General features: G+C 41.5%; 1 protein-coding gene across 1 annotated transcript in view; it reads left to right on the top strand.

Annotated features, from left to right (window-relative positions):
• NRP1 (neuropilin 1) overlaps positions 1–26,861 on the top strand; it is a 191,921-nt gene that overhangs the window by 126,234 nt on the left and 38,826 nt on the right. Inside the window, exons 8-9 of the mRNA XM_056519467.1 lie at positions 23,014–23,169; positions 26,546–26,690. Of these exons, the coding sequence (XP_056375442.1) occupies positions 23,014–23,169; positions 26,546–26,690 (301 nt within the window). The remainder of the gene's footprint in view (positions 1–23,013; positions 23,170–26,545; positions 26,691–26,861) is intronic.

Below are 26,861 nucleotides of genomic sequence, written 5' to 3'. Positions count from 1 at the left end.
TTTTTTTTTTCCATCTGGCAATTAAATTGTAATTAAGTTTAAGACTTGGGTTATGTGTTTCGTATTAAATCAGCTTTAAAGATTTGGGATTGTAAATTGGTTGTCAGTGGTTTTATTTCTATTAGAAACAGGTGAATAGTGAGTGCTGAAAAATAGCTAACCATTATTAACTCATGATGAGGTATTTGTGGGGGAAAAAAAAACATGACCTGAGAGCTGTGTACATGGGGCCTGTATGACAGTAAATTCATTACTTATGGTCCATTAATGGAGGTCCTCGTTTTACCAGCATATTCTTCTCTAGAACCAATGTTAATATGATGGACCATGCCTCATTTTATTCTTGTGAATTGATGCAGAATCCATGTGCCCCCAAAAGCATTCACACATATGTACAACATGGGCATATATAGGATGTCATATGAAAGATACATACAAAACAGATACATCATATAGCCATTTTCATGAGGCCCTGGTTTCTCTACTACTGGTTTCTCTACTACTGATGGCTAAAATTCACTTCACTACCTTGAAAATGTTATTGACATTATATTGAGACATTACAGCAGATAACATTAATCAAAGTCTATTACTAAAGATAAGCGAACCTCCCTAGATTCATTTCACTGAAATAGGAGTATCAAATTTGTTTTGGATTTAACCATACTTCAGAGCACCTGGCCCATTAAGTGTAAGAAGTTAAGTTGCAATGTAAAGCAGACCATATAGGAAACAGCAATGCATAGCGCAGAGAGAACAGCCCATTGAGTACAAGTAGCTAACTGGCAATGCACAGCATCACCACTTAACTCTTTGGGTCAGAGGAAAGTGGGGAAATTTCACTCAATAAGAAGATGAGAAAAGGAGCACATACAAGGATTGTTGAATGTCATGTTCAGATTTATTTCATCCATTCGGGGTGAAACGGTGTAGGAGAGGAGGGAGGGTGGACATCTGCTGGGGGGGGAACTATGGGCAACGGTCTGTGTCACGCTGGTCCGCACTTCATCAGGCCCTCAAGTTAAATTTATTGCCTATGTCTATATCGGTGAGCACTACCGAAGTTGGAGCGTTTAAGGGGTTGATGTCCAGGTGTGCAAAGATCCAGACAGCTAATTAAAAGCTGAGATTTCACTGCAGCATAGTGGTGCCGGTATATACCTTGTTTTTTCATACAGTGGTCCCTCAACATACGATGGTAATTCGATCCAAACGACCCATCGTTTGTCGAATCCATCGTATGTTGAGGGATCCGTGCAATGTAAAGTATAGGAAGTTATACTCACCTGTCCCCGTCGCTCCGGACCAGGTCCTCACCGCTCCCGATGCTGTCCCAGGGGCTCCCGATGCTGTCCCGCTGCTCCGGTGTCTTCCTCGCGATCCTCCGGTGTCTTGCGCATCTTCTCCAGGGTCCGGGCCTCGCTTTCTGGTGACGTTATTATGCTGCTGCGCTGGCGCGGCGTGCGTAGTGACGTAATAACGACACCGGAAAGCGAGGCCCGGACCCTGGAGAAGATGCGGAAGACGCCGGAGGATCGCAAAGTGGACCCGGAGCAGCGGGAATAGGTAAGCGAACCTGCCAGGGATGCTTAAACTGCTATCCGACAGCAGCTTAAGCATTTTGCGCTGTCGGATAGCAGTTAATGCGATGGCCCCGACATATAAAAGCATCGAATGTCGATGCTGACATCGACATGCGATGGCCTCTGAGAGGCCATCGTATGTCGATTTTATCATATGTCGGGGCCATTGTAGGTCGGGGGGTTACTGTATATTGAAAGTGGGGAAATACTCACCTTTCCCTGCTCCGGTCTGTGTCCAGGTCCAGCATTTTCTTTTGCAGCCTCTAGTGAACATATTATGATCACTAGAGTACTGCAGAGGAAAACCCTAGTTATGACTCAGTGGTCACTAGAAGCTACAAAACAGACTACAGGCCTGGACACTGGACTGGACCAGAGAGAGGGGAGTTTTGAATCTCCTAAGGACGGAGCAGCCAGGCATACAGCAAGGACTGTCTTTAAAAGGAGTCCCTGCTCCTGCACTAGAACTAGTACAGAGCAGAGTACTGATTGGCTAGGGTAATGCTGTAGTGTTTTCCAAACAGGGAGCCTTTATCTGTAGCAAAACTACAACTCACAGCATGCCCGGACAGCCAACGGCTGTCCGGGCATACTGGGAGTTGTAGTTTTGCAACAGCCGGAGGCACCCTGGTTGGGAAACACTGCTACACTCTGAAATGTACATAAGACATAGTGATCCAAACTTTTTCACTTCACATATCCAAAGAAGGTTCCGTTTCTCGGCGTCATCCATCCTTGCCACCATTTAACGAATAATCTTACAGCTTCTCAAGAGTTTTTTATTTTAAAAGGTCAGACCAATAAGTAACATTGAAAACTACAACCCATACTTCCTTCTGCTAAGAAAAAGATGGCCCATCCATCAGGTCCCGCCGGCGTTACACTGGCACAGGCCTCAGACTCTTTTTTTTTTATTCCCTGCATGCGTAAGATGACTTTGACTCATTTTGCACAATAAGTCAAAGTATTTGCTTTCAGAGAACAAGGCAGTTTTAATACATCACCGAAAGCCATAAACGAGCGAGAAAGACTCTCATTGCCTTTGTGCTCCGACAATATGCGCCTGTTGTAGCTATGATTGAGGCCGTTCATTGACTCGGCCAGCCCCACAGTGTTAGTCTTTTTTCCCCCTGTGGCTGTGTCCTAAACCTGGAGCACTGAGTTGCTTTTGTTTCTTTTCTTTTTTTTTTTCACGCTGAAGCCCATTCTTGCCAATACTTTACAACTATAACAGATTTCATCATTGAAAGCCAAAACCAGATGGAATGGAAGTTCAAAAGGAACCATCTGAATTAAATAATTTCCCTCCCTCGGCTTCTGATTTATGCATAGAGAACACAAAAACATTAAAGAGTTTTAAAGACTCCGCACAAAAGGCCATCCGTCCCCGCGAGCATTGTCTCCTTTAATCTCCAAGAAACACATTCAGTTTTTTTAATCTCCCGGACTCTATTATTTTCTTATGCTTTCCTCATAGGGTTGACTTCTAAGACCCAACACCACCGCCACTTGGTGACACCACTAACCCCACCGTTCCGGCATTGTGTCAAGTTTTTCTAAGATGTCTCTATCTTAGGTTTGAAACTTGGACGTTTTCTATGGATGTGTCGGAACGTGCATTTGTATCTGGCTATTAGGTATCGGAATCGGAATGAAAAACTATTATGAAAAACTCAGCACCGCGCCAGTTCTGGAAAAAAAATCTATAGCAAAACGGTTAATGATGTTATGTCTCAATGGCTGGAAGGATTCATTCATAAGATCTAACATTTTATGACACAATTAAAACTAGAAGCAGCGTGTTGCCTCTCTGTTACAAGCCATTACGTCTTAATGGTTAAAATTAGTCTTTTTCTTTCTTTTACATTCTAGCTAAAAGGCTTCTTTAGAATGGTCTCGACTTTGTGCAAACTACAGAAGAATATAGAAGCAAATTCTTTTAACTCCCCCCCCCCTCCCTGACATTTCTTTTAACCCCCGACAAAGCAACAGTATCTAGATTTAGTTCTTATATATTGTTCTAAGTTAATGTTGCAATTTCTTTTTGGAAGGCCTCCGGACACTGAGGCTTCTGCGCAGATAGCATCGGCCCTGTCTATAAAGACTCCTTAAAAGGCTCCTGAGTGATTGGTCCATCATGAACCGATATCTGTATCCCTTTATGAACCCCATGTACTCATGGGAGGGGGGGTTGCATCAGAATAAAGACTTTTTGTATACAGGATATTTGGATGTATTTTGGAAGTGCGTGTCTGTGTATTTTTTTAAAGTGTCTGTGTATTTTAGTTGTACTCCACTGGAAAACAGTTTCTTTTAAATCAACTGGTGCCAGAAAGTTAAACAGATTTGTAAATTACTTCTATTAAAAAATCTTAATCCTTCCAGTACTTATCAGCTGTTGTATGATCCACAGGAAGTTCTTTTCTTTTTGAATTTCCTTTCTGGCTTACCACAGTGCTCTCTGCTGACACCTCTGTCCATTTTAGTAACTGTCCAGAGTAGGAGCAAATTCCCATAGAAAACCTATCCTGCTCTGGACAGTTCCTAAAATGGACATAGGTGTCAGTAGAGAGCAGTGTGGTCAGGCAGAAAGGAAATTAAAAAAGAAAAGACCTTCCTGTGGTTCATAACAGCAGCTGATAAGTACTGGAAGGATTAAGATTTTTTAATAGAAGTAATTTACAGATCTAATACAAAATACCAGAAACGGACAGGGCACTCTAAAGTGTTACTTCACCTGTAGCACGACTCTAGCAAAACATCAGTGGCCCGTGCAAGGTCTCCTGCGGGGTGCACATAAGAAGATAATGAAGTATCAATAAATATAACAACAAAGGAACGTACGTGTACTCACCACTCAGCGGAGACAGCTCGGCTTGAAGATCCGGTGTATGGAAGGCTGGATCACAGCATCGGTGCAGGTAGTGGGCCCTCGGAGGCTACGCCGGTAGTTTCACACGTGTATGCGTGGTTCTCCCGGGCCGGAAGAAGCACGCATACACGTGTGAAACAGACGACGTAGCCTCCGAGTGCCCACTACCTGCACCGATGCTGTGATCCAGCCTTCCATACACCGGATCTTCAAGCCGAGCTGTCTCCGCTGAGCGGTGAGTGCACGTACGTGCCTTTGTTGTTATAATTTACAGATCTGTTTAACTTTGTGGCACCAGTTGATTAAAAAAAAAAATGTTTTCCAGTGGAGTACCCCTTTAAAGAGACAGTATGGACCAATTGCTGGACAACTATATCACCCATTCTGTTGCTGTTTGTGAGCAATAACAACACCCCAGATTTACCATTTGGTCAATTTAACATTGATTGTGAATTCATTAAATCGCTTGATCATTTGGTTTATACTTCGCCACGGATCAGATTGATTATTTTTATTATATCCAAATGAAGGTTACATTTTAAGTATTACTTTTTTTCCATCAGTGATAGAATTTAGCAGTAGTACTAGTGATATCTGTATTGTGTATGATATTGGTATATGATACAGGTTCTCAGTGAATAGTTTGAATTTGTCATCGCTTTCATGCTATCTAAACCACGAGTCATCGGACTGGTCTCCAGTTGCGTCCTCTGTAACAGTGGTCTCCAAGCTGTGGCCCTCCAGATATTGCGAAACTACAACTCCCAGCATGCCCGGACAGCCAATGGCCAATAGTGAATGCAAATCTATATTCAGTTGGGTAAATAGGTGGCTTGGTGGGCGCTGCTACTGTCTTCCTACATCTTGATAATATCCTTCTATGTTGTTTCTTTGTGGGTTTATGTTAACAAACAAAATTACATCTTGATAATATCCTTCTATGTTGTTTCTTTGTTGTGTTGTGTTGGTTATGTTTACAAACAACATTTCTTATAGGGAATATGATACAAAAATAAAAAAGTTACAATGTGTCACCTAATGAGCCGACTGATGCAACCCCTACCAGTGGGAACATTGCTACTTTGTTCTTGACTCCCATGTGGGCTGTGAAGATACTGGCTTAGCGGAGTAGATATTTGTCTTCTTGGCTACACTGACATTATGACCCATATGAACACCTACCCGAGGAACGAATGGCAACAATATAATGTACACAATGTATAGAGTGATGCAATCCCCAGGTGTGACAATTGCATCAGTCACCCGCTTTGACTCATAAGAAATCTGTTTTTGTGTTTGTCGCCCTTGTACAGCCTTGGGACAGTTTTACGTAGGGAATACATACCGGTCTATGGTGACATATTCTAAGACTGTTTTTACCTGCAGCCATTTGTTATCCAGTATAAGAGCTCTGGGAGCTCAGTAAGAGCCTTGGCTGCTTCTCAAGACTATAATCCATTTCTGCTACATATAACCTTTCAAGAATATTTATGTATCTAGGAATCACTATGTATAACTGGTTTTATTACATGTCACACAATTCATTTAGCAGTGTTATTTAGATATCTATCAAAACATTTACATATTTAAGGCACCAGGAGTCATTGTTCTGGCGAAGATGTCTAGCTGCAGTATTACCCCACGACTTCTACCCCATATGATGTCATCATGCAGGTGCTGTACAGTAACATACAACCACTTTAATGTCTTCATGTTCTTATGGACCGAGGGGAGTCTGATAAGCATGGAAAAGATATTTATATCTTATATCTATATAGAGCAACAACTATGTTCAGTGAGAACTAGATAGATAGATATGAGATAGATAGATAGAAATGAGATAGATAGATAGATAGATATGAGATAGATAGATATGAGATAGATAGATAGATATGAGATAGATAGATATGAGATAGATAGATATGAGATAGATAGATAGATAGATAGATAGATATGAGATAGATAGATATGAGATAGATAGATAGATATGAGATAGATTGATAGATAGATAGATATGAGATAGATATGAGATAGATAGATAGATATGAGATAGATAGATATTAGATAGATAGATAGATATGAGATATATAGATAGATAAATAGATAGATATGAGATAGATAGATAGATATGAGATAGATAGATAGATATGAGATATATAGATAAATTAGATATGAGATAGATAGATAGATATGTGATAGATAGATAGATAGATAGATATGAGATATATAGATAGATAGATAGATGTGATAGATAGATAGATATGAGATAGATAGATAGATAGATAGATGGATATGAGATAGATAGATATGAGATAGATAGATAGATAGATATGAGATATATAGATACATTAGATATGAGATAGATAGATAGATGTGATAGATAGATAGATAGATAGATATGAGATAGATAGATAGATAGATAGATATGAGATATATAGATACATTAGATATGAGATAGATAGATAGATATGAGATAGATAGATAGACAAACAGATAGATAGACAGATAGATAGATGCAGATTCATTTGAATAGATACATAGAAATTAGATAGATAGATAGTAAGATGGCTGCTGTATGCTTTAGAGGAAGTTGTGTAGTTCTTTCCAGTCTCACCACAGTGCTCTCTGCTGCCACCTCTGCCCCCATAAGGAACTGTCCATAGGAAACCTCTCCTGCTCTCCACAGTTCCTGACAAGGACAGAGATGTCAACAAAGAGCACTGTGGTAGGACAGGAAAGAATTACACAACTTCCTCTGTAGCATACAGCAGCTGATAAGTACTGGAAGGATTAAGATTTTTTATATAGAAGTAATTTACAAATCGGTATAACTTTCTGGCACCAGTTAATTTAAAAATATTTTTTCCTCTGGAGTACCCCTTTAAGCACTGGTAGGATTTTTTTTTTTTTAATAAAATTAAACAACTCTGCTGTCAAATACTCCAAATTAATACTCCAAATACTCCAAAAAAAATAGCTTGTCTTGGAAGAACCGTTCGATCCATTATGAATTGTACAGGGCGTGTAACACATATATTTGCTGATTCAAGTTTGTTTTACCAAGAAGCCCTTTATCCTCTGCCTTGACCTGCTTTCTGGTAATTGATGGGTTTTGTCAGCCTCCATATTTAGAGGCAGGACCGTCCCTAATCCATTGCACAATCGTTTTCTATGCTTTGCAGCTAATGAAGCTCAATGGAGTCGATAGACAGGTCAGTGGTTAAAGTATGGAAGTCTTCAGAGTCTAAAAGCATTTCTGAGCGATCAGCCTGGAGCTGGCGGATTGAACCCTCTCTTAATAGATTAGTTTGAAGAGGTAAATCAATTAAAAACAAATCTATTTGGAAGCATTATTTACTCCCATAAGAACAAAATAAAGCAAAGCCTGACCGTTCCCAATAACATTTCCTCAATGTGTAAAATCCTCCCACCTGCTGGGAAATGTTACTTCTTGCCTCAGTCTATACCACAGATCACAAGACCTTTTTCTTGAGACCAAGCATAAGGTCATCCTTCTTGTAACCCTGTCTGCCTGTGAGCTGTGCTTTACTGTATTACCAGCACTTGTGGTATTAGACAGTGATGTTAGCTCATCCCACCATTAAGACAGATACATTATATGAGTCCATGAAACCTATAACTTTACCACCTATTATTATGGAGCGAGGCGAACAACAGAAAAAACAGCCCCCTCCAAAACTTCAAGGGGTCAAACTAAGAGATGAGGTGCCATACTAGACAAAGCCTATTGGCATGAGCAAAGTACCTAGCTCTACTGTCTAAACCTGGTGGGAGAGGATGCCCTTGTCCTCATATCCCTCCTCAAATCCCATCCTCATATCCCAACCTTATATCCCTTCCTCATATCCCGACCTGATATCCCGTCCTCATATCCCATCCTCATCTCTCGTCCTCATATCCCATTTTCATATCCAGACTTCATATCCCGTCCTCATATCCCATCCTCATATCCCAACCTTATATCCCGTCCTCATATCCCGACCTGATATCCCGTCCTTATATCCTGTCCTCCTATCTTATCCTCATATCCCGTCCTTATATCCTGTCCTCCTATCTTATCCTCAAATCCCTTCCTCATATCCCAACCTTATATCCCTTCCTCATATCCCGACCTGATATCCCGTCCTTATATCCCGTCCTCCTATCTTATCCTCAAATCCCTTCCTCATATCCCAACCTTATATCCCTTCCTCATATCCCGACCTGATATCCCGTCCTTATATCCCGTCCTTATATCCCATCCTCCTATCTTATCCTCAAATCCCGTCCTCATATCCCGACCTGATATCCAGTCCTTATATCCCGTCCTCCTATCTTATCCTCATATCCCGTCCTCCTATCTTATCCTCATATCCCAACCTGATATCCCGTCCTTATATCCTGTCCTCCTATCTTATCCTCATATCCCGTCCTCATATCTCATCCTTATATCCTGTCCTCATACTCTCATATCCCTTCCTCATATCCGGACCTCATAGCCTAAATTTGTTTCCCCAAATGTAGTTCACAAAAGGTGTTTGAACCTAGATTTATTTTTACTGAAGCATTGTTACAAACTCTTCATAGGCACAGTTGTTCAATTGCCTTTGAATTGTCTTTGGAGAACAAACTAAGATGGGGAATATTGGTGTTGTAGTCTATCGTGTGCATTTTCTGATTTATTCCAGAACCAAATCCACGTGACCTACAGTTCTGATATGGATCACTTACGCCGCTCTCTAACAAGCCCATCATCTGATTACCTATCCCATAATCACTCCTGGTAGAAACCCATTATATAGCCTGAAATGTGAGCTAAAAACTGAGATCATTATCACAATGGCTCCATTCTCGGAAGTGGCACTTGTTAAAGAGCGCAGAATAGGGTGCTCCAAACCCGAATACAAGATATAGAAAATACTGCTGGCATTTTGCTTTCTTTTTTTTCTTTTTTTTTTTCTTTTCAAAATCATAAAAAAGTATAATTACGATATTGACGATAATTACCCATCTCCTCCCTCTCAACGGACTGAGCCTCCAATTTGGAAAATAGGCCCTAAATGAAATAAAATGGGACTGTCCACTATAACATATGTGGATAGTTAATGCATCCTTGTAATGACGGCTGTTGTAGTGTTCTGTGGCCTGAAGCCATTCTGTAAGCATTGATCTACCTGTACGTGTAATAGCGTTGGTGTTCCAGATGTACGGCCGCCCATGTTAACCACCACTTCCTAAAAGCTAATGGATGCATTTTACTTTATGGCTCTAATTGAACACTATGGCTAGGATTTCTCTGAAATTACTGCCACTTTTTTTTTTCCCGCCAGCATTAATGAATCGCTCATTCTAGACAACTGGTCAGTAATTAAAGGTTTTTCATCAAGGCCTCGAATACTTGGAATATTGGAGTCAGATTGAAGCCCTGAAAGTAGCTTCAGAGGAGAAGACAAAAAAAAAAAACTCTGAGACTTCCATATAATTAATCATTTTAATCAGGGTCATTACAAGTTTTACAACTGCAGAATAGATCCCCCTGGATATTGTCCAGTGTTACGATAAATCAGATGTTATCCCAGTGCAGTAGACATGACACATGTGGGGCCCAGGGAATAAGAGTAAGAGTCATTTTACTAAATTTCAAATTAATTTGGAGTACAGTGATCTGGAAGAGGATTAGGCATCCCCTGAACATCATATTGTGTTAGAACTAGGATTATTTTTTAGAGACATATTGGGAATTATAAGGCTACAGCAGGTTGCGACGTCTTGTTATATAGTTAGTAACATATCAGCACACTTAGGGTAGGTTTTACATATTGCTTTATTTATATAGCACTGACATATTCTGTAGCAATTCACAAAGCTTGTCATTAGGGATGAGCTAATCGAATCTGCGATTTGATCGCGCAAATCGCTTCATTAAACTCCATTTAGTGCGGTCCAGGCTCCAGGGCATCTAAAATAGCGGATCCACTTGTGAGGACATGGGGCAAGGAATCCTGGGAAGGCGGGAACAAGGGTCGGCGGGATGACCCTGAATCACATGCAGCATATCAGCAGCCAGTCACCCATGTGATATCACAGCCCTATATAATCGGCAGCCCTCTTGCGGCCACTCACATCAGCATTCTATTGCAGAGAGAGAGGGACAGAGAGCAGTGTGTTGCACAGAAAAGCTTTTGTACAACAGCGATCCACCTCAAACCCAAATCCAGCCTAGAAGCACAGATAGGAAAGGGAGAGAGATTAAGAAAGAGAGTGCAATTTTGGGTGTAGTACACAGTGACTGTGTGCTGTAGCACTAGTGTGTACAACAACTTAAAAGCTAAAAGTAGCCAGCCAATTAGGGTGAGCAGAACACTAAAAGCGGAACACTAAAAGTGTATTGTCCTCTATTAAGTGTAACCTGTGCGTACATCTAAGTGGTGTACCATTTTGTTCCTGTTAAAGTCTGTAAAAGGCCAGCCAAAAGTACACACCTGCTGGTGTTGTAGACAAATGCTGTTTTAAGCATACTGGAGCACATTGTACTCCCCTCATAAGTTCATAATACATATGTACATCTACGTGGTGTACCATTTTGTTCCTGTTAAAGACTTAAGGGCCTAGATACTGTGAAAGGTCAGCCAAAAGTACACACCTTCTGGTGTTGTAGACAAATACTGTTTTAAGCATAGTGTAGCGTATTGTCCTCCCCTCATATCATTACTCACTGTCCCCAGTAGATCTCACAATCTAACTTCACCTATCAGCATACATTCTGGAAACATGGGGAGAACATATAAATTCCTTGCAAATGTTGTCCTTGGTTGAATTTGAACCCAGGACCCCACTGTTGCAAGACAATAGTTCTAAACATTGAGCCTCCATGCTGCCACATATGTCAGAAAAGCCAGAACTAAACTAGATATGTGGCACCCATACAGTGCCCTTTAAGCCAAAATGAGGCAAGACATCGGACCTATGGACAATCCAGCATAGTCACCCCCGACATGGTAATACCAGATCAAACATGCAAGCAATCACACTGGGGAACAACCATGCTTTTGAACCTGGCTTAAAATGTACCTGTCGTCAACAAAAACTTTTTATATAATGTAGATAATAACATTATATGTATATCTGTAATATACAATGGTTAAAAAATGTGTATATTGTTGGGTGAAAAAATGCTGTCTTCAGCTATTGCCTGTATGTCTCTGGATGAGTCCAAATACAAGAAGTGAGGGCAGGACAAGCAGGGCTCTGTGAAGGCTCCTGGCTTGTCAATAATCCTCGTGTCTGGGCCCATAGCATGTCACAGAGTTTCACTGCACAGAGCCCTGCTTTTCCTCAATGTACAGAGCCCTGCTTGCCCACCCTCACTTCCTGTATTTGGACTCCTCATAGAGATACACAGGCAATAGCTGCAGGGACAAAAATATACATATTTTTTAACCAATGTATATTACAAATATACATATAGTATTATCTACATTATATAAAAAGTTTTTGTTGACAACAGGTACACTTTAAAGCGTAATTTCAGGTGACTTTTCGGGATAAGCTGCCCATTATAAAACTTGTATATGGTATTTTTCAGAAGATTTCTGCTCTGTAGGCTTCATCTATAATTTGCAGTTCTCCCAACGCTGGTAAGCGAAGCTTCCTCCTCCCCCTTCATAGATTGTTTTGCAGACACAGGACAAGGCCAAGCTGATTTTCAGATTAGAAAACAGGAAAGGGGGAGAAGAAAGAAGCTTGATAATAGGAGATAGAAGCATTTTTGTCTAATAAGATATCCATGAAAGTTTCATCTACTTGTTTGTACTATTGGTCTATACAAAGTTTGTTAAAATGACAGTGCTTGTTTAAGCATTACACAGCTGAAACTGAAAGAGTAGGTGGTCCTTACAATAAAGAGACATGCTGTTGTACCCATTCTCAGCTCAGACTAATGGATGTTCTTATTTTGGGATCCCATTCTAACAACTCAAGAATTACAAAATAAGTGTGCTATTTTATTAAAAACTCAATTGACCCATTCCTTCATGAGAAATCCATGGCATAGCCAGCATGGCTATCGTCACAGCTATCATTTGAGTTGTCAGTCAATCCTAAATGGCACTTGTGCAATGCCAGTGATATATTTTTGTGCCTATCAGAACATTGACAATAATGTCATGAAGTCAGTAGTGATAATAGAAAATAATAGATAAGTTAAGATAAATAACAAAAACATCAATAAAAATTTAAAAAAATAGAAAGGAAAAGGATCCTGAGGTCCAATGCTTAGGAAAATTCTGCACTGTTTGGATATTGTATTTTTTTAATTTTTTTAATTTTAAGTAAAATTTGCATGACGGTTCAGCGATGTTTTCCTCATTTTCAATTACGAAAAATAATTGCTATATGCGACACATGCTGGGAAATTGAAGGGTTGAGCTCCAGAACGGTAATTAAAATAAGGCTAGAAATACATGAGAATTTTAATAAGCCGCATCTTCTGCTCCACGGCCATTTCCAGGTAGACAGTCAAATGTTTAGATAGATTGATATAATTATAAGGCAGTTCACTGTAGGATCAGACAAAGAGAGATGAGGGGCCCCTCTGCAAGAAGAATTACATGTATTGCATGCAATAGACAGAAGCAAGCTACTTTCAAGGGGGCTATTGCCCTCCTTTATCTACTGCAGTGTTTTCCCAACCAGGGTACCTCCAGCTGTTGCAAAACTACAACTCTCAGCATTCTCCCATACCATCACGAACAAAATCCTGTGCGGCTGCAGCATCATTTTTGTCCCAGCTGAAGCACAGGCTGGGACAACTTCCAGTAAGTGAGGGTTGGACTAGCACTCCTCTGTGCTCACTCCTGTCCTATCAGACTGCAGCATGAAAACATGGAAGGGGTTACAGAGCAGCCAGCAGTGATTGGATGAAGAGGCACAGCAGATTCAGGGAGGAGGTGAATGCATGGTGAGTAAGGACAGGCTCAGTGCTTGCCTCGGACACACCCCTTCCTGAGCAGGGGATGTCAGAATGAGTGATCAACAGAACAGAGATATTTGTGAGCCAAATACAGAAGCTAGACACATAAAAGGCCTAGTGACTAACGTATAGAAGCATTATACAGGTAAACTTTAAAGGAAATCTGTCACCAGTGTCAACTGCACTAACCTGTTGGTATCGACAGACAGTGCAGGTGACACTAATGACAACTGTACTTACCTTGTCCCATTCCGTGGCGGGGATCTCCGGTAATCTTGACCCTTATGCTCCAGCTTAGGGGCATGGGTGGAGCTTTAGTGAGGTCACTACTGCTGTTCTCTCACAGCGGGACCTAGCAGGGAGCAGCAGCAGTGATGTCACTAAGCTCCGCCCATGCCCCAAGCCATTGCTGCTCTCTGCTGGGTCTCGCAGCAGCGGCGACGTCACTAAGCTCCGCCCATGCCCCAAGCCGTGCCAGAGCTGAAGCTTAATGGACAAGATTACCGGAGATCCCTGCCACGGAACGGGACAAGGTAAGTACTGTTGTCATCAGTGTCACCTGCACTATCTGTTGGTACGGACAGGTTAGTGCAGATGACACTGGTGACAGATTTCCTTTAAAGGGGTACTCTGCCCCTAGACATCTTATCCCCTATCCAAAGGATAGGGGATAAGATGTCAGATCGCCGCGGTCCCGCTGCTGGGGACCCCCGGGATCCCCCCTGCAACACCGCGCTATCATTACAGCACAGAGCGAGTTCGCTCTGTGCGTAATGACGGGCGATACGGGAGACGGAGCAGCGTGACGTCATGGCGCCGCCCCTCGTGACATCACGGCCCGTCCCCTTAATGCAAGTCTATGGGAGGGAGCGTGACGACCGCCATGCCCCCTCCCATAGACTTGTATTGAAAGGGGCGGGCCGTGACATCACGAGGGGCGGAGCCGTGACATAACGATGCTCCGGCCCCTGTACCGCCCATCATTACGTGCAGAGCGAACTCGCTCTGTGCTGTAATGATAGCGCGGTGCCGCAGCGGGGATCCCGGGGGTCCCCAGCAGCGGGACCGCGGCAATCTGACATCTTATCCCCTATCCTTTGGATAGGGGATAAGATGTCTAGGGGTGGAATACCCCTTTAAGTAATTTCGATCCTCAACATTTACATTAACTTCTCCTTACAGCAGGTTGTCTCCAGCTGTGGCAAAACTACGACTCCCAGCATGTCCGGACAGCCGAAGGCTGTCCGGGCATGCTGGGAGTTGTAGTTTTGCCACAGCTGGAGGCACCCTGGTTGGGAAACACCGATCTACTGGATCCAAATTCAGCTACACATGTTGCACATATTGTGTGTCCGCCCAGATGTCAATGCCTAAATGCTTTTCTAAAAGCAACACAAATAGGAGTTGGGTTTGTAAAAGTAGAAATTGCATCAGATTTATTTTTGCATGCCAAAGTGGTGTAAAGTATTCCACCCAAGAAGAGAGTCTATCCTGCGACAAGGTGCACCAAATCTATCAAACAGCATGGGCCTCGACGATCTATCCGGTGCATTCTCGACCCAGCCACACTCACTTTCCGCTATCTTTATTTAAGCCAGCGTTAATAAATTGGGCCCCACTGCCTGTTTGCATAAAGTGCACGTCTATAAATCGTAGGGGTCCCACGGGGAACACAGCGCTTTGTACATTGTGATACATTATAATCATCTGGCTAATCATTCCGCAGCTCTATTGTGTCGAATAAGCTCTGAGCCTGCACAGGCCTCCTCTCCGCTTGTGCTGTATTGGTCCCAGAGAGAGACGCATAATTAGTGTTTTCTGATACATTTTAATGGAACGATGCATCAACATATAACCCAAAGCAGCGTCCTCCCTGTTATTTTTTTTTCTGTATATACAGCTGTTTTATTCGAGTAGTAATAAAGGAATAAGGGAATAAAACCCAACAAAAACAACAACCTTCTCCATCTTGTATTTACAGCTGCGCTGTGTAATATCCCCAGTGATAAAATGGAATATTTTGCAATAAACCAACTTTATATTTATTAATAATATACAGAGGTTACGACCGTTTTACATTGTGTTTGGGTAAACAGCATGGATTCTTAAAGTGGTTCGTGGTTTTTGGTTAGGCTTACTGCCTTGTCCCCACTGAAATCACGTTCCGGGCCAAACCGAGCACTTATGTATGTGGGGAGGTCGGGAAGAACAGCTGTCAGCCCAATGACAGCTATCCAAGGTACGTAGGGTTGTTTTTACTATTAGATAAAAGTCATCTTTAGCCACCAATTTTAGCAGGAACAACCTACCTAATGAAGTATGAAGCTCCAAACTTTCCTTTGCTGGTAGATATCAAGGGAGAGAAGAGTTGGGCATATTGGGCATGTTGGAAATTAACATACCGCTACTCAGGACTAAGCGTTCAGCTTCCTGTGACCTCAAGTTGATGGCCAGCTTCACGTCATCATCCAGCTGTTTGTGAACCATTTCTAGCCTATCCAAGCTACAAAAATATCTACTGTACACCTCTCTAATGAATATGGAGCTCCAAACTTTTCCTTGAGAGTAGATATCAAGGGATAGAAGAGTTGTGCATGTTGGAATTTAACATACCCAGTGCTTCACGCAACTCAGGACTAAGTGTTCAGCTTCCTGTGACCTCAATTTGTTGGCTGGTTTAAAGGCATCATCCAGCTGTTTGTGAACCATTGCTTGCTGATCCAATGTACAAACACATCTACTGGACACATACAGTCTACACCACTTTGAGGTTCTTGACCTGGCCAATGGTTTTTACACATCTAATATGTGTGCTCAGGGCTACAAGCATTGCTATGCATCAGTATGATTAACAAACAGTCCTTACATAGCGGTTGAAATGTGTCATAAGCAGACATTCCATATGTACCTGCATGACTGATAGTTGACCCTACTATAACGGTTGAAGTGTGCCATAAACCGCGTCCGAGGGCACGCCTATATAGGGCATACTCTATAGATGGTAAAAGAGTAAATGAGGGAGGATTGAGTTGATTCCACAAAAACCACCTGGAGGTGTGGGAGCGTTAAACCCCACGCCCCTCGCATAAATACAGCCTTAAAGGGGTTCTATCCAAAGAATAGGGGATAAGATGCCTGATCGCGGGAGTCCCGCCGCTGGGGACCCCCGGGATCATGCACGCGGCACCCCGTTTGTAATCAGTCCCTGGAGTGCGTTTGCTCCGGGTCTAATTACGGACGACCACAAGGCCAGCGGCGTGTGACGTCACACCGCGTGACGTCACCCCTCAATGCAAGCCTACGGGAGGGGTCCCCAGCGGCAGGACTCCCGCAGTCAGGCATCTTATCCCCTATCCTTTGGATAGGAGATAAGATGTCTAAGCACTGGAGAACCCCTTTAACAGACCTAATACTTGTGCTCGGGGTTACAAGCATTGGTATGCATCAGTATTATTAACAAACAGTCCTAACATAGCGGTTGAAATGTGCCATAAGCAGACATTGCATATGTACCTGTATGATTGATAGTTGACCCTACTATAACGGTTGAAGTATGACATAAACCGCGTCTGAGGGCACGCCTATAGAGGGCAAAAAATGCAAACCAAGTAGGAAGGAAAAGAAAGTTGATGAACAAATCACCATATCAAACCAAAGACTGAACGCATCAAACATGTCCTTCCGTAGACTGTAACTATAACTAACAAGACAGCGCAAGAATGATCAACCTGAACTCTGACCACCTGAGCAGACACCTGGCGTTATGGAGCTAAGGATGCCGCACCTATTCAAGGAAATCCTTCCGCTGGGACTGGATCATGGATGACCTCCTAATTGACTTATCAACATAATTAGACAAACTTACCAGTGGCAAGCTCAGTAGAAGAGGAACCGAATGTCTGTCAGACACAGGCATGAACGAAATGGAGAATGAAGCTATGTATGTACACAGAATAAAAAGCTATGAGCAGAGGACTTTATGAATCCAGTGACCGTATACACAATGGCCCTTATTTACTAAGAGTGTTGTGTAGGTTTCTTTGTGGGTTTTAATTGCCCACAATTTATTTTCCACAGTATTTACTAAGGTTTCCCTCCTTTCTTTACACATGCTCTGATCTGTCTGGTTTTCCTCAGCTGAAATCCACCATATTTTATGTGGAAACCTTAGTAAATATGTTGGGTTTTTGTGAAAATGTCAGGAACACGCCCCTTTTCAAAGACCACGCCCCATTTCCCCGGCGACCACGCCCCTTTTTCGTGTTTTCTTCGCAAAATGGAGAGTTAGTCTGGGTTTTTTCAATTCTGGCGCAAATTCTGGCGCAAAATCGGGCGCAGACAGAATTTCTGGCGCAATGCGACAGAATCTGACGCACAACCCGACAAAATAATAGTAAATGAGGGCTATTGTAATTGCAGTGAACGTGATATAAATGCTATGAAATGTATTATTAGCGGAAACATTATGAACGTATAAATGCAACGGATGTATACACAGAGTAAAACTTATAGATGTATACACATTATAAACCCTATGCCCGTATATACATTATAAATCCTGTGCACGTGAAAACACGTGTGTTGTATAAACACTGAGTAATGTATTGATGGAAAGAATGCCTTTTCCCTATACTGCTAGAGAAAATGACTTAATGAACAATGAGTAAAAAAGAAAAATATACGGCTGTCACGCCCCCTCCCATAGACGTGCATTGAGGGGGCGGGGCGTGACATCATGAGGGGGCGGGGCTATCACGTCACGAGCTCCCGGTGCCGGCTCCAGTGTTCGGAACAGTTTGCTCCAAACGCTGAGCAGCGGAGTACTCCTTTAATACTTAGATTTGCATTAAATAACTGCAAAAACAGCTATAATGCTGTAAAAATGTGTGAAAAAATAAAGTTAAAAGTCAATGGGTGATCGCAGCCTAAAGATGTCAAATCTTCACAAAACATCATCATTGTGATTTTAGGTCAAATCACTTTTGCCTCATGGCAATGTGGAGGTCGGGAAGAACAGCTGTCAGCCGAATGACAGCGATTGAAGGTGCCTGGTTGGTTTGGTTGCCTTTAGGCTAGCAATAGACATTAGATAAAAGTCATCCTTACCCACCAATTTCATCAACCTATCTAATGAATATGGAGCTCCGATATGGTAGATATCAAGGGATAGAAGTGCTGGCCATGTTGCATTTCAACATACCCAATGCTTCCCGCTTCTCAAAACTAAGCGTTCAGCTTCTTGTGACCTGAAGTTGTTGACCAGCTTCATGGCATCATTCAGCTGTTTGTGAACCATTTCTAGCCTATCCAATGTACACACCTATCTAATGAATATGGAGCTCCAAATTTTCCCTCAGTGGTAGATATGAAGGCAAAGAAGAGTTGGCCATGTTGGATTTCAACATACTAAATCCTTCCCACCACTCAGGACTAAGTGTTCAGCTTCCTGTGACCTCAATTCATAGTCGGCTTCCCGGCATCATCCAGCTGTTTGTGAACCATTTTTAGCCTATCCAATATACACACATATGTCCTGTACACATAGAGGGACATGTATCAAAGATATGTCCCCTGTTTTGTGTTAAAAAAAATTGCGCAAAATTTTGCGCAAGCTGTTTTTTTGCGTCTTTTTTTTTTTTTTTTTGCGTACATTCTGGTGGAGCATTTCCTCCAGATGTGTAGGTTTCAGGGTACCTTGGAGTGACAAGTTTAGTACACACGAATTTATTAACTGCGTACATTTCATTTACCCGCAGAAATCTTGCGCAGTGACCATATTTTTAACGCAAATATAAGCCAACTTGGACTGCACGTAGCAGGATGCTCTAAATCATCGAGTGGAGGTATGAGGAGGGGACTATATTTGCCCGCAATTTATACAACTCCTTGCACTTGATTGATAAGTTTAGCGCATCTGCGCATAACTTAGAATTCGGCAAAAGTGGTGAACTGCTTGTACCATACACAATGATACATGTCCCCCATACAGTCTACTCCACTTTGAGGTTCTTGACCTGGCCAATGGTTTTCACACGTCTAATATTTAGCGTCCCACTACATTTTTTCTCCAGTGAATTGTCCTTCACACCAGTCTCCATGTTTATTGGCCAGAAACTGCAATAATATTGTTAATGATAGGAATGAGTTCATATGTTGGCATCTTAATATTTGTACAATATGGTGCCAATATAATCCAATCATAAAGCGCACACGCTATAACATAACACTTTTAGCGTGACCCCTACACAAGGGGGTTGTAGTTTCCGTTATCATATATGGAAGGAGAAAAAAATCATTTTCTTGAAGTTAAATTCTGTAATTTCTGTATAATTAGTTTCTCCGGTTGCTATGTGAACGTTGAACTTCTGCCAAATGCACAAAAATTCACATTTCCTCTTTTTTTTTCTCCTTAAACAGATTCCCTCATCAATTTATGCAGTTTAGGAGAGTTTGCCAGGATATTTTATTTTTCGGTTAACAAGCTCTTTTTTATAGACTTTTTTGTGGCTTTCAGTCAATGGTGAAAAGGCTACTTAAATTGAAATATAAGTAACCACAGTGTAGAGTTTTTCTTGTAAATTTTTTGCTTTGCATACTTTAGGTCCGTGATCATAGCCACTTAAAGGGGTACTCCGCTGCTCAGCGTTTGGAACAAACTGGAGTTGGGAGCTTGTGATGTCATAGCCCGCCCTCTCATGGCATCAAGCCCCGCCCCCTCAATGCAAGTCTATGGGAGGGGGCGTGACATCCGTCACGCCCCCTCCCATAGACTTGCATTGAGGGGTGGGGCGTGATGTAATGAGGGGTGGGGCTATGACGTCACAAGCTCCCGGCTCCAGCGTTCGGAACAGTTTGTTCCAAACGATGAGCAGCGGAGTACCCCTTTAAATGGCCGGCATGTAAAACTACACTCCTCAGTGAAAACAGTTGTGTTTTTATTAATTGACGGTCAGTCCTCGGGATAGGCCAGTGGTCTCCAAACTGTGGCCCTCCAGATGTTGCAAAACTACAACTCGCAGCTGCATTTATGTGTTTTTTTACTTTAATTTGGTCACATGATCACAAGTCTGACTCCCCAAATCATCCAGTGCCTAATGTTTACAACAGGATGTCAGACTCCTGTGGACTACAGGATGACATCATCACCTAACAGATGCTATATCAGGATATATATATATATATATATATATATATATATATATATATATATAGTAGTTGTACACCTCCTCTCCAGCTCTATCTATATACTACTGCTGCTACCTCTATAGGATTAATATATATATAGTAGTTTTACACCTCCCCTTCAGCTCTACATGTATGCTGCTGCTGCTATGTCTATAGGATCAGGATATATAGTAGTGATAAACCTCCTCTCCAGCTCTATCTGTATATTGCTGATGCTGCTATCTCTATGGGACCAGGATATATAGTAGTTATACACCTCCCCTCTTCAGCTCTATCTGTATACTGCTGCTGCTACTCTATGAGGTTATTAAGTAGTTATACACCTCCTAAATTGCAGTAAAAAAAATTAAGTAAAAAGTAAATGTGTGAACACAACCTTAAAACGTCAAATCTTCATAAAACACCTTAATTGTGTTTTAGGTCAAATCACTTTTTCTCTATAGAATGTTTCTCTCGAATAAGAAAATAGATCAGAAGTGCACAGTGTAAACTGACACCAACCCACTTACAAGACTATTGAGTTCACCTGGGTGATCTCCAGCCCTAGCAGCCTGATGAGATGGCCAGGTGCAGTGATCAAACACCTGACCCTCTGCCAGAGGATTTAACAGAAATGTAAGCTGCATTACACAACCCACACCCTTGTGCATTTGTTAACCAGAATGGAGCCTTTCTCATGCCTGCCACACCAGCAAAAATAGGTAGGCAAAAGGCATACACAAAAACCTCTGCACTAGTCTCTGATAATAGGCTATACTGCACTATATAAAAATAAATAAATCCTGGAATGCTTCTTTAAAGAAGGACTTAGGTAACTGAACAGCTTAATTTCTTTCAACCAGTTTATTAGTAAAGACCTACCGTATATTTTTTGTCGGGATAATTAAATTACTACAGAAAAGCACGAAGAGCTGCAGCAATGAGATCATGAGATGTTAAGGGCCCTTCAGACCGGTAAGAGCACAGGATGGGACATGAGCTCCAAAGACCTCTCCAAAATCACTTGACAGGAGAGGGTTTACATTATCAGTTGCAAAAGTTGTATACGAGCTTACTGCGAACCCAGCTATTTCCATCCTAATAAAAAAACAAGGATGCGTTGTGTACGTGTGTATGTTAACCCATGTGCTGCCACAACACACCAGAAGTTCCTGCTAGAATATAAATAACTATATGCACATAGGAGAATTACGCCAGATAAAGTAAGGAGTTTACGGGATATCACTGCATTTTATTCACACGGAAAGAAATAACATGTTTGCTTGCTATATATAGTTCTGCCGTCAGCAGGATGTGTGAGCACTCGTGGAATCAATCTGTCTCCTCATTCGCTTCAACAGAGACTTAAAAGGGGGCTTAAAGGGGTACTCCGCTGCTCCAGCATTTGGAACATTTTTTTCTGAATGCTCTGAGCCGGGCGGCCGGCGTTGTGATGTCATGGCCACGCCCCTCGTGATGTCCCGCCACGCCCCTCAATGCAAGTCTATGGGAGGGGTCGTGGCGGCCGCCACGACCCCTCCCATAGACTTGCATTGAGGGGCGTGGTGGGACATCACGAGGGGTGTGATTTTTACGTCACGATGCCAGCCGCCCACACCCAGCCTTCTAAACGAACGTCTGGTGCTGCACAGAGATTGTGGGGGTCCCAGGGTGTCACCCCTGTGATCAGACTTCTTATCCCCTATCCTTTGGATAGGGGCTAAGTTGTCTAGGGGCGGAGTACCCCTTTAATATGGAATAAAACTTTGCTATATATATGCAGGGAAACAGGGATTGTACTGTGGACTGCTAATGCCCTGGTAGAGATAAGTTGCCCCCTTCCACAGAGGTATCATGAATGTTCAGCCACATCAATTGTTCATGTGTATGGGGGGGTGGGGGGGGGGAAGAGATAACTATTGTCCAACCTTTATTGAAAGTATATGGCCACCTTTAGATGTAGACATGGTCTTCTTACAGAGCATGAAGAACAGGAGGGGCATTCTTCTCATTGTTACATTCGTGCCAGTCTTGGCGCAATGTAGGCCTAATCCTTATTGGTCTTCAAAGAAACCTCCTTCAATTATTTAGGGTGGCAACAAAGCAGCAACAAAGGACAATACTCCCTCTGGAGGACCCGAGCTGTCTGATTTCAGTAGACACAATGTAATGCTTCTTTTTAACTGCGGAGGCGCTGCCAGGTTCTCCTGCAGACTATAAATCAGTGGGGTACACTGTAATAAGCTTATTTTTGGGTAACACTACTAATAAAAAGTGGTTGTTCAAAGTCAATAACCCCATCAAATTTTGACTTTCGTTTCATTACATTCCAGCTCAACACTACCAGCTCCGACCATTCATTCTATGAAGATCCCAGCGTAGGGCTAATAAAATAACATGTTCTCTCTGTTTTCATTATACAGGTAGACCTGGGACTGCTCCGATTTGTTTCTGGAATTGGCATGCAGGGAGCCATATCAAAGGAAACCAAGAAAAAGTATTACGTGAAGACGTATAAAGTTGATATTAGCTCCAATGGAGATGACTGGATTACCCTTAAAGATGGAAGTAAACAACTGGTAAGAGTCAAAGGTCCATTATTTTTGCAGCCCATAAATTAAAAATCATAGCGACTAGTAAGAATTTATAATAAAAGATCACACTAATATTAAAATACCATGAAAGCCATTATTAGATGCAGACCCCATTCCTGTTTAATACCCCGCCACTCACTCACCAGTACTATGGTTTCCCTAAACAGGTCTGTGCAATTTAAAAGGACTTAAGAGACTCGAATATAGGATGCAAGATACGGGGACTATAAAAACACAAAGCGCCCTGCATTAATGAAAAAAAAACGAAATAAAGCAACTGAACTCACATCCTTGTTAGACTCTGGTTTATATGTGAGTGATTATAAAGAGAGCCTGAACTACATAAACCATGATTTGTGGTAAATTGTTATTTTAGGCCATTGCTCACTTCTGTTAACGGCTAATGAAGGGCTCTTAAGAGGAAGGCAATGTGAGTTTACGTGATAGGAAAACAAGACATATAGGCATATTTATCCACATTTAAATACATATGTTAAAGGGGTTATCCAGGAAAAAAAATTGTTTTTTTTATATATCAACTGGCTCCAGAAAGTTAAACAGATTTGTAAATTACTTCTATTAAAAAATCTTAATCCTTTCAGTACTTATGAGCTTCTGAAGTTGAGTTGTCCTTTTCTGTCTAAGTGCTCTCTGATGACACGTGTCCCAGTTTAGAAGAGGTTTGCTGTGGGGATTTGCTTCTAAACTGGGCGGTTCCCGAGACACGTGTCATCAGAGAGCAACTCAACTTCAGAAGCTCATAAGTACTGAAAGGATTAAGATTTTTTTTAATAGAAGTCATTTACAAATCTGTTTAACTTTCTGGAGCCAGTTGATATATAAGAAAAAAGTTTTTTTCCTGGATAACCCCTTTAAATTCAGTTGTACTCTGTTATCTCTGTGCAATCTGTTGTTCGCTGTTATCAGCCATTTCAAGATAGAGAAAGGCTGTATAAACGTCAGTTCTATAACATGGTTCATATATATTTTGTGTGTAATATTATCAAATGTATGGACTGCTTTTACTTTGCAAACATCCTTTCTCACCAACTCTGACATTGAGAGTAAAAACCTGTGTATATATATATATATATATATATATATATATACATATATACACACACAACTTCCTATGCCAGTGGTCTTCAACCTGCGGACCTCCAGATGTTGCAAAACTACAACTCCCAGCATGCCCGGACAGCCACGGGCATGCTGGGTGTTGTAGTTTTGCAACATCTGGAGGGCCACAGGTTGTAGACCACTGTCCTATACTTTACATTGCACGGATCCCTCAACATACGATGGTTTCAACAAACGATGGTCCGTTTGGAACGGATTACCATCGTATGTTGAGGGACCACTGTATATATATATGATGTATTTTCTTATTGTATTTTCTCATTGCCTTCTATATCAGAAAGTTTCTTCTTTGACATAGGGTATATCGAAAGCCATTGCAATCTGAGCCTATATATTTTGTAGAGGAGAGACAAGAAGGAAGTACTACCTGTGCATATAAAATTTACAGCATGAGGCAAGGAGGCAGTACTAATCTGTGCCTATCTTATTTATAGGGAGAGACATGGAAGCAGTAGTATCTGTACCTATATCATTATTAGGGAGATATAAGAAGGCAGTACTATCTGTGCCTATCTTATTTATAGGGAGATACATGGAGGCAGTAGTATCTGTACCTATATCATTATTAGGGAGATATAAAAAGGCAGTACTATCTGTGCCTATCTTATTTATAGGGAGATACGTGGAGGCAGTAGTATCTGTACCTATATCATTATTAGGGAGATATAAGAAGGCAGTACTATCTGTGCCTATCTTATTTATAGGGAGATACATGGAGGCAGTAGTATATGTACCTATATCATTATTAGGGAGATATAAGAAGGCAGTACTATCTGTGCCTATCTTATTTATAGGGAGATACATGGAGGCAGTAGTATCTGTACCTATATCATTATTAGAGAGATATAAGAAGGCAGTACTATCTGTGCCTATCTTATTTATAGGGAGATACATGGAGGCGGTAGTAGCTGTACCTATATCATTAATAGGGAGAGACAAAGAAGGCAGTACTATCTGTGCCTATCTTATTTATAGGGAGATACGTGGAGGCAGTAGTATCTGTACCTATATCATTATTAGGGAGATATAAGAAGGCAGTACTATCTGTGCCTATCTTATTTATAGGGAGAGACATGGAAGCAGTAGTATCTGTACCTATATCATTATTAGGGAGATATAAGAAGGCAGTACTATCTGTGCCTATCTTATTTATAGGGAGAGGCATGGAAGCAGTAGTATCTGTACCTATATCATTATTAGGGAGATATAAGAAGGCAGTACTATCTGTGCCTATCTTATTTATAGGGAGATACATGGAGGCAGTAGTATCTGTACCTATATCATTATTAGGGAGATATAAAAAGGCAGTACTATCTGTGCCTATCTTATTTATAGGGAGACACATGGAGGCAGTAGTATCTGTACCTATATCATTATTAGAGAGATATAAGAAGGCAGTACTATCTGTGCCTATCTTATTTATAGGGAGATACATGGAGGCAGTAGTAGCTGTACCTATATCATTAATAGGGAGAGACAAAGAAGGCAGTACTATCTGTGCCTATCTTATTTATAGGGAGATACGTGGAGGCAGTAGTATCTGTACCTATATCACTTTTAGGGAGATATAAGAAGGCAGTACTATCTGTGCCTATCTTATTTATAGGGAGATACATGGAGGCAGTAGTAGCTGTACCTATATCATTAATAGGGAGAGACAAAGAAGGCAGTACTATCTGTGCCTACTCTATAGAGACTTACAGACTTACAGATATTGGTCTGTGAAAAAGAATGCAAAACAACTCTTTAAGAAGGAAAACCACTATCCCTCTAATGCCACCCATAGGTCACTATCCTATTGTTAGGGGCAAAAACTGAAAAATGGATGTCTAGTACAACTATTATTACTACTTATGTTTCATTGCTCTTTTATCGGTTTGACGTTGACTACCCATAGGTGGCACTACATCGACAGTTCTTCCCTCTGGAGGAGAGTTATTTTGGATTATTTTTTAGAAAAAAAAGTATGCAGGGCTTCCCCTAGAAAGGGGACAACTACATTATACTGCAACCAAAGCACTAGGCTAGCGGTTATCCTGCAGTCACACGAGTTGTTACTATGCACAAGTCCCTCCCCCGAGGAACTAAATCTTTTGAACAAATAATATTGCAAATAAGACAGCACTATTCAAGTACATGGAGAAGGAAAAGATAATAATATAGAGTCTGCCTTAAATGCAATGGATTGTTAATTGTGTTTTTATTTTTTTATATACTACAGCTATTTTTAGGAAATACCAACCCAATTGATGTTGTATACGGTGCCTTCCCCAAGCCCGTCCTCACCCGTTTTGTGAAAATCCGCCCTGTCACATGGGAGACTGGCATTTCATTACGATTTGAAGTCTATGGCTGTAAAATTTCAGGTAAGCAGAGTATGTACTAAAGAATCATATTCATATTTTATCGTTTACGCCACACTCACCTTCTTATGGAATTCTGTGACCCCGGTCGAGGCGCAAAACAACTGGAATGCAAATGCAAAAAAATCTGTGTAATTATAGAGTTCAGTGCGCGTTGTACAGTTTTCATCAATC

Source organism: Hyla sarda, chromosome 5 (genome assembly GCF_029499605.1).
Source record: "Hyla sarda isolate aHylSar1 chromosome 5, aHylSar1.hap1, whole genome shotgun sequence".
NCBI lineage: Eukaryota > Metazoa > Chordata > Amphibia > Anura > Hylidae > Hyla > Hyla sarda.
This window is presented reverse-complemented; position numbering and strand designations above follow the sequence as displayed.